Here is a 17,969-nt window from a genome sequence, read left to right as displayed (position 1 = left end):
GGGGGTCCTGTAGGCCTGCTGCCGCTGTGTGAGGCAGTTGGAGCTGGAGAGAAACTCTAATTAACAACACCTGGTCCACACTCTGTATGTGTACCATGCCTGTAGTTCCAAAGAAACACACCGTCCAATAGACGTCATGAAACGAAAATAACGGTTGTTGTTATGTTGGTGTAAGAAGTGTTTTTAAATGCTTGGCAAAACGTTACACACAGTACTTTCTGGATTTTTGGCAAGTCAGTGTGTGTGCTGTGTGTGTGTGTGTGTGTGTGTGTGTGTGCGCGCCATGTCCTTCGTCTCAGGAAAGATCCAAACATCTGGGTCAGTCAGAGCGGAGAGGATACTTAAAGATGATTTTGTCAATTAAGTTGTCCTGGCACAGGCCAAACCCAGGCTAAATGAAAAAGCCAGGGTAATCTTCTTGGCGTCAATCTTGCTTACAGATTAACACCAGGCTTACAGTCCGCCTTCATTTACACTTAAGGGCCAACCTGAAACACACACACATTTACATTTGACTTCCAGTTGAGCATTTGCTCACGGCTTACAGTTGAGCAAGCATGAGCAGGCATGCACAGTCCTCACACAGACGGACACACACACACACACACACACAGCATACCTCTCACACACAATCTTGTACAGACATCTAGTGAGGATGACAGCCTTCTGTCCTTGTGGGCAAACCTGACGCGAGAGCTGAGGTTACGAAAGGCTAAGAACCAGAAGGTAATGCATGCGCGGCCTGGAACAGACATGCCATGACAGACTGAAATCCAGAACCATGTCATGACTAATCATGACATTCCTGTGTGAAGTGGCGCTTGATGTGCGTTTTGTTTCAGTATTTGTTGGAGGGTCGTGTCCACAACACTTGTGTCTGACACCCACTCTTAACCGCCTGTCACTAAGTGGCTTCACCCTGCTCTGTCCAATCATTGAGACTCTGCTGCGACATTGTCATTGACGTGATGACCCCCACCCCCCCCCCCCCCCCCGACCCCCCTCAAACACTGACCAAAGTAACACAAACCCATACATTTGATGTTTATATTGCAAGGAAAGAAACTTTTGTTGCGACGGAACCTTATGACCCAAATATCTAATCTAAAGAGTGAAATTACATAAATGAGATACAGTGGTAAAGGTTATTATTAAAATGTATTAGATCATTAGTATTAGAGTATTCGCATTAAAGTATACAGCATGATAGCTGACACTCATGAGACTGCTGTTTCGTCATAAAGGACGTGTGACTAGGTACCTTGCACCTGCTGCGCACCGAATAGCAGTCAAGCATCCTGACTACAGTGAGAGTTCAAGGGGTAAGCCTGTTTTTAATCACAGGGCCACACAGAATGGTCCTCAATCTTTTCTGAGCCTAAAGCCCCACCCAGGGCAGAGAGTAGCTGTTAATGAAAGATTCCTTTGAAAAAAGGGGGGGTTTGTTATGAATGTAGCATCAGTGATGTTTTTCCGTTTCCCCGGGATAATCGGGTCCTTCTTCTCTGAGCCCATGTCTTCCTCAGAGAGAGGATCCCCAGGCGATGAATCCAATTCAAGGAGACATCCAAGAAATTAAGTCTAAACATTACAGTTGTGACTTATTAGCACACACTAGAGACAACAGTATGAGGGACAAAGAGCTCATTAGGTTGGGTGTGTGTCTTGCCTTCAAGCACATGAAGAGAGTTATAATAACAACACGCTAATTATAAAGCAAAGCCTTCCATCATGAAAAACATGAATAACCCCGCTGTACAATCTAACAACAAAACACTCATTAAAGCAGTAATGGAGACGATCAGTTCCCAATTTGGTCTCCACCTCCCAGTCTCGGGGTTTGCCAGTGAGCTCGATGGAGCGTGAAGCCTTGTCAGAAACCGCAGCGCAAAATGACCTGTCAGCCGGCTCCAATAACACCGGCAAAATGGTGTCAGGAGGGACTTCCATACTGAGCTGCTTGATAACACTGCAGGATCCGGTTATCGCTGTTGACACCGAGGTCATCTGATCACTGCTGTCATGTGCTTCACTGATCGGGATCTGGCTGAACTGACTGTTGAGGGAGCGCGTGAATGATCCAACGAACGAGTGAAACGACACAGCAGCCGGTGGTGAAAGTCTACCTCTCCATGAAGCACCCATGCATGAGCTCTCACACAGACCCGCTGAGCAACCCCGTCCCCATGGCAACCGGCGGCGGCTGCTCAGACATGCGTGGAGCGTCGCCGAGCGAGACCCCGGCTGGCGGTGGATGTTTCGCCAGGTTCCCCCCGCTGTGCCTGCGGTTCCACGCGGTGGCTGCGGTTCCCTCGCGAGAACAACCCTCGGTAAAGCCTGGCATTCTCAACGTGGAAACCCCACGCATTTCACACCAGAGAAACTGTTAGTGTTTGTGTGTGTCCGTGTGCCTTACCCCTCAGAGATTTGTTTACGCTTTGGTGACAACAGCTTAAAAGGAACAACATGATTTCCTTTTCCTCCACACCCAAACCCCCTCTCCACAGAGGCAGACAGGCATCCCTCTGGCCGGACAAGGTAATTTCCCTTGATAACAGCTCCATAGGGCCCTGTAACTGGGTCTGCTTCTATGGAACTGAGAAGGGAACTTACTGCCTTATCTCTCTCTGCTTTACAAGGGAAGAGGGGGGGGGACATAGAATAAATGTGTGGGCGGGAGGTCAGAGAATGTTTTTCGTCTATTGATCCAGCTCTGACTGGGCTGTGTTTACCTACAGGAACTGTTAACCATGTTTTCAGTCAGGCTCAGCCACTTACTAGGAACACAAACACTAGAATCAAAGACAGAAAACTTGACTTGACAGCTTCATAGAGAGGAGAGGAAGGGTAGGGTACTAGGTTGTGCAGGATGCTTTACAGTGTGTGTGTGTGTTTGTGTATGTGTATCTAGAGAGTCAGATACTAATCACATTGTCAGGCATGTCGCCATAACAGACAGGAGACAGTTACTCAGACACCTGCACCTGAAAATACAAACCTCCCAGTCCCTCAGTGAGATGGCAGCCAGGCAGCGGGCCGGGCAGCGGGCCTCGCTCCCAGCAGGACTGGAAGCGGAACGAGCAGCTCCAACAATGGTCACAATGCTCCCTTCAAGCCATCTGGCTCTCACGGTCATCTAGAAAAGCACACGACTAGATGCTGTTCAAATCTACTGACACACACTCCCTGGTGAGAGATGACTGACATTGCAGCACAAACGCACACACAGACACAAACACACACACACGCACACGGGACACATTGACCCTATCCAGACCCAGCCGGCCATCCTCAGCTCACCAGTGTCCATCAGTCCATCAGTTCCTCATGCCTGTTTGCTTCTACACTGCATCCTCGGACAGTAGAAACCAGAAGACGCCAACAGAGGCTAGTGGAGACCGTACAAGAAACCCTCTGGTGGGGGGGAGGGAGGGGGGTTGAGGGGGGGAGCACTCAGCTGAAACTCAAGACCCAGCATAGAAAAGTGTCAGAAGTCACAACGGAGTGAGAGCCCTGGGGCAGGCGGGGAGGGGAGGAAGGCGGAGGAGGAGGAAGCTCAATGGAGCAATTGTGAGCGCTGGCCCCTGGCCCGGACCCCCATCTGCGGCCTGGCAGAGCGTACGGCCCGGGGAGAGAGGAGAGGAGCAGCGCTAACGAGGCGGGACATACGGCAGCCACTGCCTCAGCACTGGCTAGAAAAAAAGGTCACACGCGCTTTTTACACTTGTGCTTCGTGGAAATATAATAGGGATTTGGAGTAGGGGCATCGCATCCGCTGGACATCACCAAAAAGACAGTCCTATTCCTTCAAAGCCTCTTGCACTCAGAAAGACATGGAGGAACAGTAGATAAAGAGAGTCCTGGGTGACTGGCCACCTCCATGAAGAAAGGGCATCTCAGAGCACAAGCGTCCTGAATTACCACCCATATTTCATGAATCCTTCACCACACAAAAGTGAGGAGAAAGGCAGAGCTGTTTACAAGAGGCTGGAGTTTGGGGCTTGTGTTACCGCTATTGTTGCATCTCTCCAGGTTTCTGGGCTCTGAACACCAGACAGGTGAGAGCTCCTGTTCAAAGGGCAGATCGGTGACCAGGCAACCTGCCTGTCTTTCTGTCGGTCTGCCTGTGAGGGGGAGAGAAGGGTGACTAGGGTGGAGGGGACGAGGTCAAGAGAGGTAGAGGTGTGGAAACAGAGGTAACAAGCCACCAGTGGGATGTGGACTAGATGGAGAAGCAGCAGACAGAAACAGGAGAATCGTGAGGATGTTCTCTCTCTCCCTCTCTCCCTCCCTCCCCCTCCCTCCCCTCTTTCTCTCTGCGTTTCTGTCCCTCTCTCTGAGACAATCAGGCCATCTGAAAATTACCGCTCCACAGAGGAAACCCTAGCAGCACTAATGACGGTTGGTCTGAAGGGAGTTAAGCGCCCGCTAACACAAGACAGACGGACAGGCAGACACACACGCACCCACTAACATATAAGAGCATGCATGCCGGTACAGTATGTACACACAGCGCTTGACATCAAGCCAAACGATGGGCTGTCCTCAAGCTGTGCAGAGGCCAGATAACGACCCGTTCATTTGAATCCCTCTGTTGGCAGAGGGACACATCTCCAACATGCAGGGCAGTGGGTCCCTCAGGGCCAGAGGTGAGAAAGGCTACCCCATTGTGTTCCCAGCCTGCCTGGTGTTTCCTTGTCATTCTCTGGGTGTGTCTGTGGTGTGGGCTTGTCTGGCCTCTCTCCCCCCTGGTTCCTAGTTTCTTAAACACCAGTGTCTTAATCACAAAGCTGTAGTCCACGGTCCTTACCCTTCCTGTGTGTGGATATTTGTTCACCTTGTCAGTCTTTGTCTGATTGTCTTTGTCTGAAGTCTTTCTGGTCGTGGACTGTGTGAAAACGTCTGTTCCAACGTGTTTCAGCCTGCTTTTGTAACCGTGCACCTTATTTTTTAAGGAAGTAAATAGTAAATTGGATTCAGTTTGATCCTGTTTGCCTGCATTCTGCATTTGGGTCCACTCGCTCTGCTCCCCGTGACAAGGAGAGAGAGGGAGAGTGAAAATGAGAGAGAAGCTGAATCATTCACATGTCATCACAAGGAAAAGTAGGTCACAGGAGTAGAGAGGGAAGAGGGGGTGAAGAGGTAGAGAGGAGAGAAGGGGATGACCGTGGAGGTGGGTGCAGAGGTCTGCATTTCACTAGCTTAGGGAAGATGGTGTTCAAATGACACATTCGGTAAGACTCTCTCAAGGTTAGATTTAATACCATGTGTTTTTATAGCAAAAGTTGTAGTAACAACATTGTAGTTGCACATGAACTGCTCTGTAGTTACACTTCATTATAACATAAGTGAAGTTATGATTACACAATGAAACATATAGGGAAGTCTTTCTAGGGGCGGTTGTTTCTTGATCTTGTTATGGTAACACAACTGCCTCTGGTCACCCATCAAGGGAACACAGCCTGTCTGGGAAGCTCAGAACTGAAGTGGACTAGACTGAAAGGAACTGGACCTAACAGCTGTGCGTTTCCCCATGTAACCCTTTCTAAAGGAAAGCAGCTCCCACAGTGGTATTCACTCAGAAGATAAAGAACAATAACACTTGATCACACCCTGGGAGGCAGAGCCACTCTGACCACACGCTATGGAAATGATTAGAGAACTGAGAATATGTTGTTTTTCCCATACAAGGAATTGGAGGGGTACAGCACAGTAACAGTCTGTGAGTTTCTGGGGTTTGCTGGCATGAGCCAACATTCCGTCAGCTGAGGAGCACTTCCTGTGGGGCCACTTTCCATGTTGCCGTGGTGACCTTGTAGGGGCTTTCATGATGTCCAGCTTGGCATGATTGACTGATTACCAGGAACTACTGAGGACTCCAAAGGACCATAGAACCAACATAGACCGTGAAACCGTGAAACCGTACAACGTAGAACCAGCATAGACCATGAACACAGCGTAGACCAGAACCAGTTTAGTCTAAGGAACCATCAGATAATGGAGCTACGTTAGGAGGCTAACACTGTGATGACTCTGTAGATGCCACCTACTACAAGAAACAATGTTATAACAAATTACAGTCAACCAGCACTTTGATGTAATCCATAAATCATACTGAATTTATTTTTAACTTTTAACACATAGTTGAAATAGGCAGTCTGGAATGACAGATGTGTTCAAATTGTTGGATACATTATTTTTATATTTATCAATAGGTATCTCATACAGAGATTTAGGCCAAAACTTTTCTTGTGCCAACAATGTGGACTCAAAAAAATTGTGGCAACAACAAAAACACCCACAGATGTGTTCAGAAATACATTTGAAACGGTTGCCAATTATTCAGCAACGCATGATAGAATTTTTTTTTTTAGGTAGAAGGCCCAAAGGACCTTGCAGGAGAACTGAACTCTTTATTCATCCTCCTCCATCCCTCCTCCCTCTCTCTTTCTCTCTCTCCTCCTCCATCCCTCCTCCCTCTCTCTTTCTCTCTCTCCTCCTCCATCCCTCCTCCCTCTCTCTTTCTCTCTCTCCTCCTCCTCCTCCTCCTCCTGACCCTCCTGGCTCTAGTCAAATCCAGAACAGGGAGGTTTGGCACGGCAGTGTTTGCAGTTAAGGCTCAGCATATCACACAATGCAGGACAACCCAAGTCTGGGGACTGTCTACATGCTGATGGAACTCAGACGCACAAGCCCAGGTCTCCTTCTCCTCCAGGCATGAGCACCAACCATTAGATCAAGAGGAAATCCTGGAGCGACATTTAGCCTGAAAGACAGGACCATCTCCACAGGGCCAGGTGCATAATAGATACTCATCCAGGCACCACTCTGCACCACACATCACATATCAACAAATGGGCTTCTTGACACCTAACAGGCACTTTGATTTAATTCCAAAACTAGGACCACAAGCTCACAGAAACACACAAAACCCATTTACACACAAACACTTTCATACACACACACACTCAACCCGCTGCTTCAATGACAGCCAATGTAATTTGAGGTGGCATCCATCAGTGGTTGAGCTCTCTGCCCCAGCGGTATTAAAATGATAGATATCATTATAAAGTGGGTCTTCTGTGAAGGTTGGCAGAGAAAGGGGCAGGGTTAAATGCTGATGAAGCCATTTTAATTCTGCAGCAGATAACTGCACAGTCAGAGCCAAAGGAAGCCACACACACACAAACTTAATACACACACTTCCCAAACATACACAAATACTCACACAGTCTTTCATTTGCTTGCATTCTGCATCCCTCTCCCTCTCCCTCTCCCTCTCCCTCTCCCCTCTCCCTCTCCCTCTCTCCCTCTCTCTCCTCCTCTCTCTCTCTCTCTCTCTCTCTCTCTCCTCTCTCTCTCTCTCTCTCTCTCTCTCTCTCTCTCTCTCTCTCTCTCTCTCTCTCTCTCTCAGAGATTCTCTCACAGTATTAACGTCTGAGCTGCTCTGGGGAGTCAGCTCTCAGCCTCTTAGCCGCTGGTCTCGTATATCATGCTGATTTAAACAAGGGCTGGAGTGCACTCTTCCAGGCACACCAGAAATTCCACCAACCCTGACGGCCACTCAGTTCACCCAGCCTCCAGCACCCGATGAGTCAGGAGCCAGAGCACACGAGTTAACATCCAATTGGGCCAGACATTTTAGCAAGAGTCATAAATTCTGTATGACTGTGTGTGTCGTGTGTGTGTGTGTGTGTGTGTGTGTGTGTGTGTGTGTGTGTAAAGTGGAAAACCATTGGGAATATAAGCATGCATCATCAGGCTGACATCCCAATTAAGGTATCATTATCAATGTCACACAAAGCCTTGTGTTGTTGTGTAAAGCTAACTGCAGCCAGCTTGGGGAGAGAGACCGGTCCAGAGAGCAGTTGAGAAAGTGTTAAGGCAGCAGCCCAATGGCACAGTGACAGGAGTGTGTGTGCATGTGTGTGTGTGTGTGTGTGTGTGTGTGTGTGTGTGTGTGTGGGGGGGGGGGGGGGTCAAGGCTTGCAACTAACTAAACTTTTTCCTCACTGTCCCAGTACTGTCCCGAAGTGCAAAATTAACCATCCCAAACTGAACTTGACCTGTTCCAAAATGTAAATTCTTGAGTTTTTGCATTTGCAAAAACGTTTTGGGGGAAAACGTTTCTGAAGGTTGAAAAAATAATCTGAATATGTGATGAAGACACATGGGGGTTGGGGAACAGGGGAGGGAGGGAGCGTCTCCAGAATCCAAGTCTCCAGCTTCTCTCTTAACTGATCAGGTTACCCAGTAGAAGATCCTAAGTCCCTGGGCCAGACCAGACCGAACCAACAGCTGACTGATCATGCAACACACAGGACCCACATCCACACAGGAAATATGCTAAGGTCAAGGGCTGCAGGGAAGGGGGAAACAGTCACATCGCCAGGGGTCATTGTTGAGGTGGGGGTGTGGAGGTTGACAGCTCAGTATAGAACTAAGTTAACATAAGAAGCTAGTCAGTTATTAGTAAGTAAGCGATTCATGACAAGTTCTGTGTTTCTACTGGTATATTCTACCACAGCTCAGAATAAAAGAAGGAATTGTCATGACATTTTCCCTCATCTCATTTGGAGCTCAAAATACGGCTGACACAGTGGAAAAGAAACAAAGTGCGTATTGCGTTTCACAAGTAAATATGTGCGTGTGTGTGTGCCGTGTGCGCGGGCCTATGTGAGTGTGGGTGACTGTGTGTGTGTGTATGTGTGTTATAATGGACAGTTTGAGGTTGGTCTGACCTCCATGTCAACAGACCCTGCTGAGTGTAATGACTTTACCATTCTGTCCGCCTGCAGCAGCAATGATTACATTGGCATCCTCACACACCCTATTTATAATGGAGCAAGAAGCCATCTTGGATGGAGGGAGACAGAACGTGGGAGGGGGGGGGGGGGAGAGGGTGACACAAAAAAAAAAAAAGATAATTTGATGGCGGTCATCACTGACAGTCGGTTGTCTAGCTTCACCTATCAATCCATTACAGAGCGCGGTAATACTCTTGCTCTGCTGGACAACATATGCATTTAAAACTGCTGTCCACCATAATGGCTGTCTCACTGCAGAAAATAGAAGCAATCTGATAACGGTCATTAAGTTCTGTTGTTGTGGAACGACAAGCACCAATCTACAAAAAAAGTGTTTTCAAAATTAGAACAGAGGTGGATGAAACAGAGGTTTCATCCATAACACATAAATCAACAATTCACATCAGGAGGGCCAGAGAGAAGTTCCCCACGCGGCTGCTTCTCAGTCATCCAGAAGCTGATCGATGACATCAGATGCAGATCAGAGCCGTTATGCTAATGCGTATTCTGAAAGAGCCAGGCAGAGCAGGAGCACATATACACACTGCATCTCAGAGTTGTGTCGGAGATTCACTTGTCTCAATCAAACTGAGATGGAGAACGGAAAAGGGGAGTGAGAGAAAGGGAAAGAAAAAGAGAGATTTGGGTCAAGAGGAAGAGACCTCATGGAGCTTGACGAGAGCCCAGGCTGAGATTGGGACCAACAAATCCTGTCTGTTTCATTTCAGGGAGAAAGAAGATCCCCCCCCCCCCCCCCCCCCCCCCCCCCCAGAAAAAAAAAAAACAACAATCAAAACTCTTCCAATCAGCTTTTGACTGTCATGTGGTACACTATTGCACAATGCAATAATCTTATAAAGAAGCTTAACTACTTCTAACCCCTGTCTCATGTTTCCCACGAGGAGCTATGTTGCTGGGGGAAAAGGCCTTTCTTGTCTGGTTCAGAGCCATTTACGGCCATCTCACACAAACAATCGCACTCACCAAAGCAACGTCAAGCCTTGCAAGACTTGGTGAAGTGTCCCTGACAGAGTATCCCTGGGGGGAAAGCAACATTCTTACCTCAGGTATGTGGAACCACAACACACCTCAAAGGGCTGTCATAGCGGTGTGTCTGTGAGAGAGAGAGAGAGAGACAGAGGGGAGGGAAAGAGAAGATAGAGAGAGTGTGTCTAAAGCATCTATCCTGAGGTGATGGATCTAAGAGGACTAGGACAATGGAACTCTAAATGTCACAGTTAGGCTGGCCGATACCTATTGGCGTCAGGAGGAGGAACAAGAAGAGGGTCAGAATGTCTGTTCGTGAAATATTGAATCTTGTGTTGTGCTTTTGTCAGGCAGCTCTGATGTATTCGATTTAAAGCTCCAGGTGGGCTGCTCTCTGTGTCCTAGAAATGGATATAAAGATGGCCACAACACACACACACACACACAGATCCTCCAGCACTTTGAAGAAGGGATTACAGCATCACAGCTAGTGAAAGGGCTGTAAAGCCACCAGCCAGTTGTAAATTCATTCCTCATTTTGATCCTTCCCATCATCAATCAAAGAATCAGGTGATTCACAGAAAAACTGCACTGTCAGCTACTTCACTTCCTAGAAGAACAATATGATAGGAACAGAGGGTTTGTTATTGCAAAATTTCATCAGTTTTAAAGAAGTTTGCCTAAGATCCTTGGTCTTTGGACTGTTTGAATGTGGTGTCATCAGATCTTTGTTATCAGCTAAATAACTTAGCCATTGGCTGGCTTGTCATGTCAGCCTGTCTAAAGGCAGAATGACATGACATGGCTGACAGGCGTATTGACACTGTCCACATTCTCTCACAGAGGCACACTCGCGGTCACAAAGGGCAACTGTGGTATATTTGTTTTAGTAACAGCCCTTTATGTGGTTCTTATCTGCCATTTGCAAATTGTGTGGTGTGGTACACCACCTTTATCTGGTCTTATTCAGCCCTGCTCCTCTCCCCTCCCTGGCTTGGTCACTCATGATGACAACAGGATTGGGAACAGCTCCTTAAAGGGCTTCGCTATGCTTCAGACTAGCGTTGTATTCTTTGGCACCAGGAAAACATGTATGTATAGGCATGAGCCTCCTGACCTCTGACGGAACATGTTTATTGTCCTGTTTGACTGTGCGTGTGTGTGTCTGTGTGTGTGGTGGTGGGGGGGGGGGGTGCTGGAATGAGACAGACACCACCCACACTGAGACACACCCACTATTGCTCTTTCTGGGTCTTCCTGTCCTCCCCCCCCCCCCCCTGTAGTGGTGCATCCACCAGAGCCTGGTGTGTAATATCATTGTGAGTATAGCCAGAAAGCCAAGGTTTTTTAATGATCTTTCCACTTTCCCCTGGTCTTAATAAGGAACAGGTTGGTTGGAGTCGGCATCTAAGGTGTGTTGGATAAACAACCTTCCACAGTTAGATATAGTAGGAGTCATACGGTAAGTGTTGTATGGTACGTGGCATGCTAGTCCATTCTACCAATGGCTTGGCTTCCCAAGTGCCTGGCTGACAGGGAACATAGGGCCTGTGACAGGGACTGTGCCTGTCGCTGTGCTAGTGTGGCAAAGAGTAATAGTGTTGATTTCCAATAGAATATTACACAATGGAGTGTCTTTGTGTCTAACGACAGAGCTGCTGTCTCCAATTCTCCCTCTACCCTAGCCGGGAGGTAGTCATGCATATGTATGAAACCAGAAGCGGGTGATCCTTGTCTTCCAGCCTCTTTGTCCCCAGACAGCTCCATACACCAAGCTCCAGCCCAAGCCCCGGTCTCAGGCCCTCAGTCCCCAAACCCCAGCCCAACAGCCTCCCTTTCAGTCTCTAGATACACTTCAAACACACCGCACACACCAGGTGTTACTGACAGTCTATTTGCTGAGAGAGTACATTTGTCTTCTTGTATGTAATACTATGTGCTTAACCAGCATCATCCTAAAGAAAGGAGGGTGTTTAGTTTACTACGGCAGTACTACAAGGTTGGACCAATCACAGTTGGCCACATACTTCCTACAGTCAGTTACCAAATGTGTGTGTGTGTTAGTGAGTGAGTGAGTGAGTGAGTGAGTGAGTGAGTGAGTGAGAGAGACAGACAAAGACAGAGAGAGGAGAGAGAGAGAGAGAGAGAGAGAGAGAGAGAGAGAGAGAGAGAGAGAGAGAGAGAGAGAGAGAGAGAGAGAGAGAGAGCAGGAGAGAGACAAAGACAGGAATAAGGAGGAAGAGAGAGAGAGCAGGACAGAGACAAAGACAGAGAGAAGGAGGAAGAGAGAGACAGAACGAAACAAAGAATAAAGAAAAGAGTGAAGCAGAGAGAGAAGCTATTCTAAGCAACTCTCGTTTCCATCTCCTTGGAACTCTCAGCCTGTTTAGAGCCTGTTTATGGGAACTCAATAAAAACCCATGTAAATCTCATAGGACGCAAAGGTCACTGGACAATATTGTCATCACAACTGTCATCAACTACAATGTTCCGCTTGTAAACTCCATACTAAGGTACGAACAATCTAACCTACTCACGCTTTCACAGCAACAAACACAACAAAGAAAGTTATCATCTAGGTTGAGGAATTCCACATGGGGCTCATATCCCAACACACTGTTTCTTGTTCTGCTCGAATGAACAAATAAGCAAGAATGGAATTGTGCCACATCAAAGGAATATGCCAGAGGAGAGGAGGAGAGCGGAGAGAGATGAGAGGATGTTCGAAGATAGTGACGGTGAGAGAAAGAAGAAACAGATAGAAAGTAACATCTCCTGACAGCTCTAGAATCCCAACCACATGCTCACCAGCCTGAGGGATGCAACACTGCTGGGACACTCAAAGAACCAGAACAAGGCTGCTACTTTTAAGAGTTAATCAGCCCTGAGGGCTCAATCCCTCACTCGGTGCCCCACATGTCCAGGCACATTCCACACAGATCCATCCTCTGGCCTTTAACGGACATTACTGAGGTAAGACTGAATTTGTTTTCAGGCCTGCTGAGCAGCATCTGAGTGTCACCTGGTAGCGTTTGCCTTCTGTTGATGGAGGACACAGCTAAGTGCAGGCAGAAGACTAAAGAGCTCCGACAAGACGGTAGGCTTTCCTCTGACCTCTGCTTACGAGATGTAGACAACGGTCTTTCCCTCTCTCTCTCTTACACACACTCTCTTGATCTTCCAAACACACAAAGGATACAACCACCCACTTTGGATCGCCACCCAGTTATTAACCTAAAAACATTTTATTACCTCAATAATGAATTCGCACTCACAAAAGGATGCATTTGTTTCGACTCAAATGAGGTTGGATTTAGAAAGGGAGGCGAGCACAGTGGGACCCTATTACAGCTATCAGCTGGGCCGCGGAGCTGACCACCCCGCCCAAGCACAGCAATCTGCCTGCCAATAATTGTGTTGCAGAGCGATCACATCAGGATTGTTATGGCCAGTGGGAAAAGCTGACACTCTGGCCATCTTCCTGGTCAGTTCTCTCACAGCAGCACTTATACACACATCACACAGACAGACTGACAGACAGACATCATAGAGACGGCAAGACGTGAAGGCAAACGTGCAAGTTCTCGCAAACTCGTGGCAACATTGTCTCTGTGTTATACTCCCACTGTCCACAAACTTATGAACTCATGAAAGTACACCACCCATCCTCTTTTATGGATCTGGACTCATCCCAAATCATTTAAAGACAACCTTTTATTTATACTCCAACTAATGGACAACTGTACAACCCGATGATTTACAGAGTCACTTCCTGTAATTTGACATACTGTCAGAGAAAAGGTTTATGTTTCTCAGATAAATGTGACACAGGAAAAGTGGACCTTTGTGGACACAACCTGCAAAGTACAGGGATGAGGGATGAAGTGAATATTGCACATCGATGTGAAAAGATTGAAAAGTGGTGCTACTGTGGAAGTACTCCTCTCAGTACTGTACTGTCTGTCCTGTTCTTCCCTCAGTCACAGTCTCTGCCTTTCTACTTTTCTGTTTCACCACCTAAGTTTGCATATCTCTGACCCACACTACTTTCATCTCTTCTCTCTGACACACACACACACACACACACACTCCTCTCTCTGGCTCTCCCAGAGACAGAAGCCATAACATCTGCCTGGTCCACATTACGTAACAGACAACCAAGGCCGGCCAAAATGTAAGAATCTGGCAGACAGGGCCCAGCATGTCGTTGGACTGTTTCACTCAGCAGGACATGTGATGGTGATGTGACATTGAGGGTGGGCTAGAGCCATAGATTACTATTGTTTATGTAGGACTCTGGGGTCGAAGCTACTGCCTGGCCCGGGGCCTTGGGTGAGGGTCACCAGTAGTCAATCCCTGGTGTTAACACAACTACAGGAAGTCATGGTTGTGACTGTGGAGGCAGCAAGACAAACAGAGACAAACCAAAAGGGAACTGGACTGCACTCTTCTGTCATGTCGCTACCCATTTTTAGGTTACGACCAAGGTGACTAAAAAAGACCGACTATCCAACACAAATCTTAAGTCAGTTGTATATCACAGCCTAATGAATATAACTAAGGAATATTGCCTCTACATCATGTAATAAAATGTCTGACCTTGTCATAAAGTTGATATCACAACCTGCCTGTCACTGTGTGTGGAGCTAAACCCGTGTCCCTGCTTGGCATTACCTTGGTCTTCCCCCAGAGGGAACATGAGCGACACAGTTCTCATTCCTCCAGAGGTAAGCTATCATGTCAGCTTGGTGTGAAATCTCTGCAGCGGTATCAGCTGTGTGGGCTCAGAGAGAGAAGGGGAGACAGATACACCACCACACACACACACACACACACACACACACACACACTCACAGGGGGTGTGTGAAGGCAGAGATTTAGCAGAGATCTTCCAGGTCTGCCCACACCAGGAGAATGGATAACCAAACAGCCTTTGGTAACTTTCTTTAATACAGATTATAGCCTCATTAAATCAGGGTCTCCCCAGGTCCTTTTCTCTTTGCTCCAACATCACCTATCGGCCCATTGACAGGCAGGGGACACATGCTGTTGTTACAGCCTGAAAACTGTCAAGAGGAACGCAAACAGAGACAGACAAAAACCTGGGCAGAACTACACTATAGGCTTGAAGGTTTCCAACAACATATATGTACTTGACCTTGATACTCGTTTTTTAAGGAGCACAGATGAATGTCCTGTTATGAAATCAAGCCCTCCTCTGTCATATGCGCCCATATAGTTGAATGAACGATGCATGGCCATTGTCAAATCAGAAACGATACATCTGGCCACAGAGGTGGGAATATAAACGCCACTCACAGTATATGGGGTTCTGACTACTTCCTTCCCATTCTAAACGGCTTGTAAAAATGAAGACGTCGAGCGCAGACAGCATGCAGCCACTGTCTTCATACACAAGTTGAACTAACATCGAGATATATGCCAAGACCAATACCCATGATGTGATTCAAAAATAAACATTTGTGTGCTTCGGATGATAAAGAGATTTGCCTTCATGTTGGCACTACAATGAGGTTGAATGTACCGAACCGGGTACCGCTATACCAGCTCAGCACAGGCAGTCGCGTCCCTCCGAATGGATTGGTTGCATTTCAAATCAAATTTCTACTAAATCATCATTTAGCTATACATCAAAATGTTGTCAAGCAACCATCATTATTTTTCCATCTGCTCCCTTGTTGAAAGGAAATTTCTACGCCAATGGCTCGCTTTGTCTTGGACATTCCACAGTATTCTCGTTCACCAGCCTCAATAAATTCTCTGTTACAGCAAACAGTCGAGGAGAGCCTTACCTTTCGATTTAATGTTGTTCCCGAATAGAAATAATACGCTATGCCAAGCACCCAGAGGACCGCAAAGCACAGTAATATCCTTGATTTCCTTCGCATTGCTGTCTGTTGGTTGTGGATTTATCAACTGATTTTCTATAGCTTTGATTAAAGCGTACTAGATCCAAGTTGAGCGTCTTGCCGAGCTGCAAACAGAGGCTTCGGCAGTCGGGCTGAAAGAGCAGGAAACAGCCAACATCACCGGGTTAGAGGGGAAAGGGTAGCCGTCTGTAATCCAATCACACTCCGCAGAGGCACCGACGGAGGAGGGTAGTGTGGTGGGGGTTGGGACTGAGGGCTCCCGCTCCTGCCCACCGCTGACAGAAGAAACATTGTTGCGATTTTGAAGCGATTTATTGTTGATGTAGTTATTTGGAGCTCGTGCTACGTTGATGCAATTAAAGTAAAATAATTTATTGTTAAATGTGTCGACGCTAGGGGGCAAAGTGACGACAGTTGAACTAAATGCTAGCCCAGAACAAAGTAAATATTATTTTTCAGTCTCATATAGATTATGTCTGGAAAACATTGCATTGTTAAGATTAAATGCAAATGTAATCTGATAAATGAAAGCAATACATTATATAGCCTATTTATAGCCTATATATCCTTTCCTGTATGGTGTCGTTAATCTGTGATCTGACATGACATGACTGGATAGATCTAAGCTGTAGGTAAATCCACGTTACCTCCAAGACTGAGCTCTGCCAACAATTTAAATGTATACCCTGGAATGTGACAGCATTTTGATATGTAACCTACCAGAACACACTATGGATTTGGCGTGCTGTACTGTAAAATATTGCAAAACCTATTCGATGTAATTAGAGCATAATGAAGGTATTGGGTAGTATCTCTCTAAGCTAAGTGACCTGACTCCTGACAGACAGCAATATGCAAGGTGAACGACTCACATATGGACATACTCTTTATATTGTGTTTCTGAGGAAGTTGTGAATCACATGTGATTAATGACTATGATATGTCCCTTTCATCCCGAGGACAATATTATTTAAATCATCACAAATAATTGTCAAACTGTGGTCAAAGGTTTTTCCATACACCATTTTATACTTAAAAAATGTAATCAAATACCCATCACGACGTGCACAACTAAACTACATAAAAAATACTATCCCTTAACAGTTCTTCCCCCTCCAATGTGAGTAACACACAAATGCAGTCCCAAGGGAAATGCATTTCTGTCTCCTATTTTCCCAACATCAGAGGATCTTTAATAACTTCTGTATGTTCTGTGGAGACAGCTCCATTTCCTGTGTTCTATTGTTGATAAGAATAAAGGGAGGTTTACCGTGGTCTCTGATTGATCTCACACTATTTAGCTTAGCCTCCAAACAGCTTTAATGAATCTATTAGCCACAGTCCTCAAACACGGCAACAGAATCACAGCACCAAACTGGGTGCAGCTAAGCCCACATCAAAACAGATTTAATTAATACCAACACTTGTGCTAGGAAATGCTCCTTATTTGCCTTCTACCTTTGACCCCAGTTCTTGACTATAGTCATCATTAGAGATAGAAGTTTTGAGTTTATCTTGGAAAGTCCCGAAGTCCCAGACAGGTCAGCTCCCTGCCTTTGTGGTCATTGAAGTGATGAAACAGAGAAATCCCATAAAAGGATGACAGAAAGGAAGACAGGTAAAATACAGGAGGCAGATTAGGGCGGGGGGAGGAGGGCTGTTGAGAGCTATGGTTAGAAAGTGGGTTGCGTGGGATATTAAAGGTATAAGAACCCTGAGGTTTGTGAGGGTGTGGTAGGGCAAGGCAGGGGTGGGGGTGGTAGAGCTGTAATTACCCCTGACAGGAGGCTGAAAGGTATCTCCTCTGACAGAACACGCAGGCTCCCCTGGCAGTATAAGAAGGCTTAGCCAGTTGGTCAGGTAGTGTCAAGGACTGCTGGAGGGCAGAACATCTATCAGGGAAACTTACCAGCTCTTTGAGATGCACCAGACTTACATTACATTTAGTCATTTAGCAGACACTCTTGTCCGGAGCGACTTACAGTAAGTACAGGGACATTCCCCTGAGACAAGTAGGGTGAAGTGCCCTGCCCAAGAACACAACTGAAAAAGTACGGCCCGGAATCGAACCGGCAACCTTCTGATCAATAGCCCGATTCCCTAACCGCTCAGCCATCTGACTCCCCAAAGACTTCAGTCAAACCAAATCAGGAGGGGTCCTGTCCAGAATAGGTGTACTCTGGACAACAGGGGATTGGTGCAGCAGGACTACATCAAGGGGTGGAGCAGAATAGCTAATGCTGGGAGGGTTGAACTACTGTGTGATAGTTTCATGAACCGGCTC

General features: G+C 46.8%; 1 protein-coding gene across 1 annotated transcript in view; it reads right to left on the bottom strand.

Moving 5' to 3' along the window:
- galnt2 (UDP-N-acetyl-alpha-D-galactosamine:polypeptide N-acetylgalactosaminyltransferase 2) overlaps positions 1-15,850 on the bottom strand; it is a 33,569-nt gene extending 17,719 nt beyond the window's left edge. Inside the window, exon 1 of the mRNA XM_047028726.1 lies at positions 15,608-15,850. Within this exon, the coding sequence (XP_046884682.1) occupies positions 15,608-15,703 (96 nt within the window). The 5' untranslated portion in view covers positions 15,704-15,850. The remainder of the gene's footprint in view (positions 1-15,607) is intronic.
- Positions 15,851-17,969: the final 2,119 nt, after the last annotated feature.

This window comes from Hypomesus transpacificus, chromosome 11, assembly GCF_021917145.1.
Source record: "Hypomesus transpacificus isolate Combined female chromosome 11, fHypTra1, whole genome shotgun sequence".
Taxonomy (NCBI): Eukaryota; Metazoa; Chordata; class Actinopteri; order Osmeriformes; family Osmeridae; genus Hypomesus; species Hypomesus transpacificus.
The sequence above is the reverse complement of the archived record's forward strand: the minus strand, read 5'-3'. Positions and strand labels throughout refer to the sequence as shown.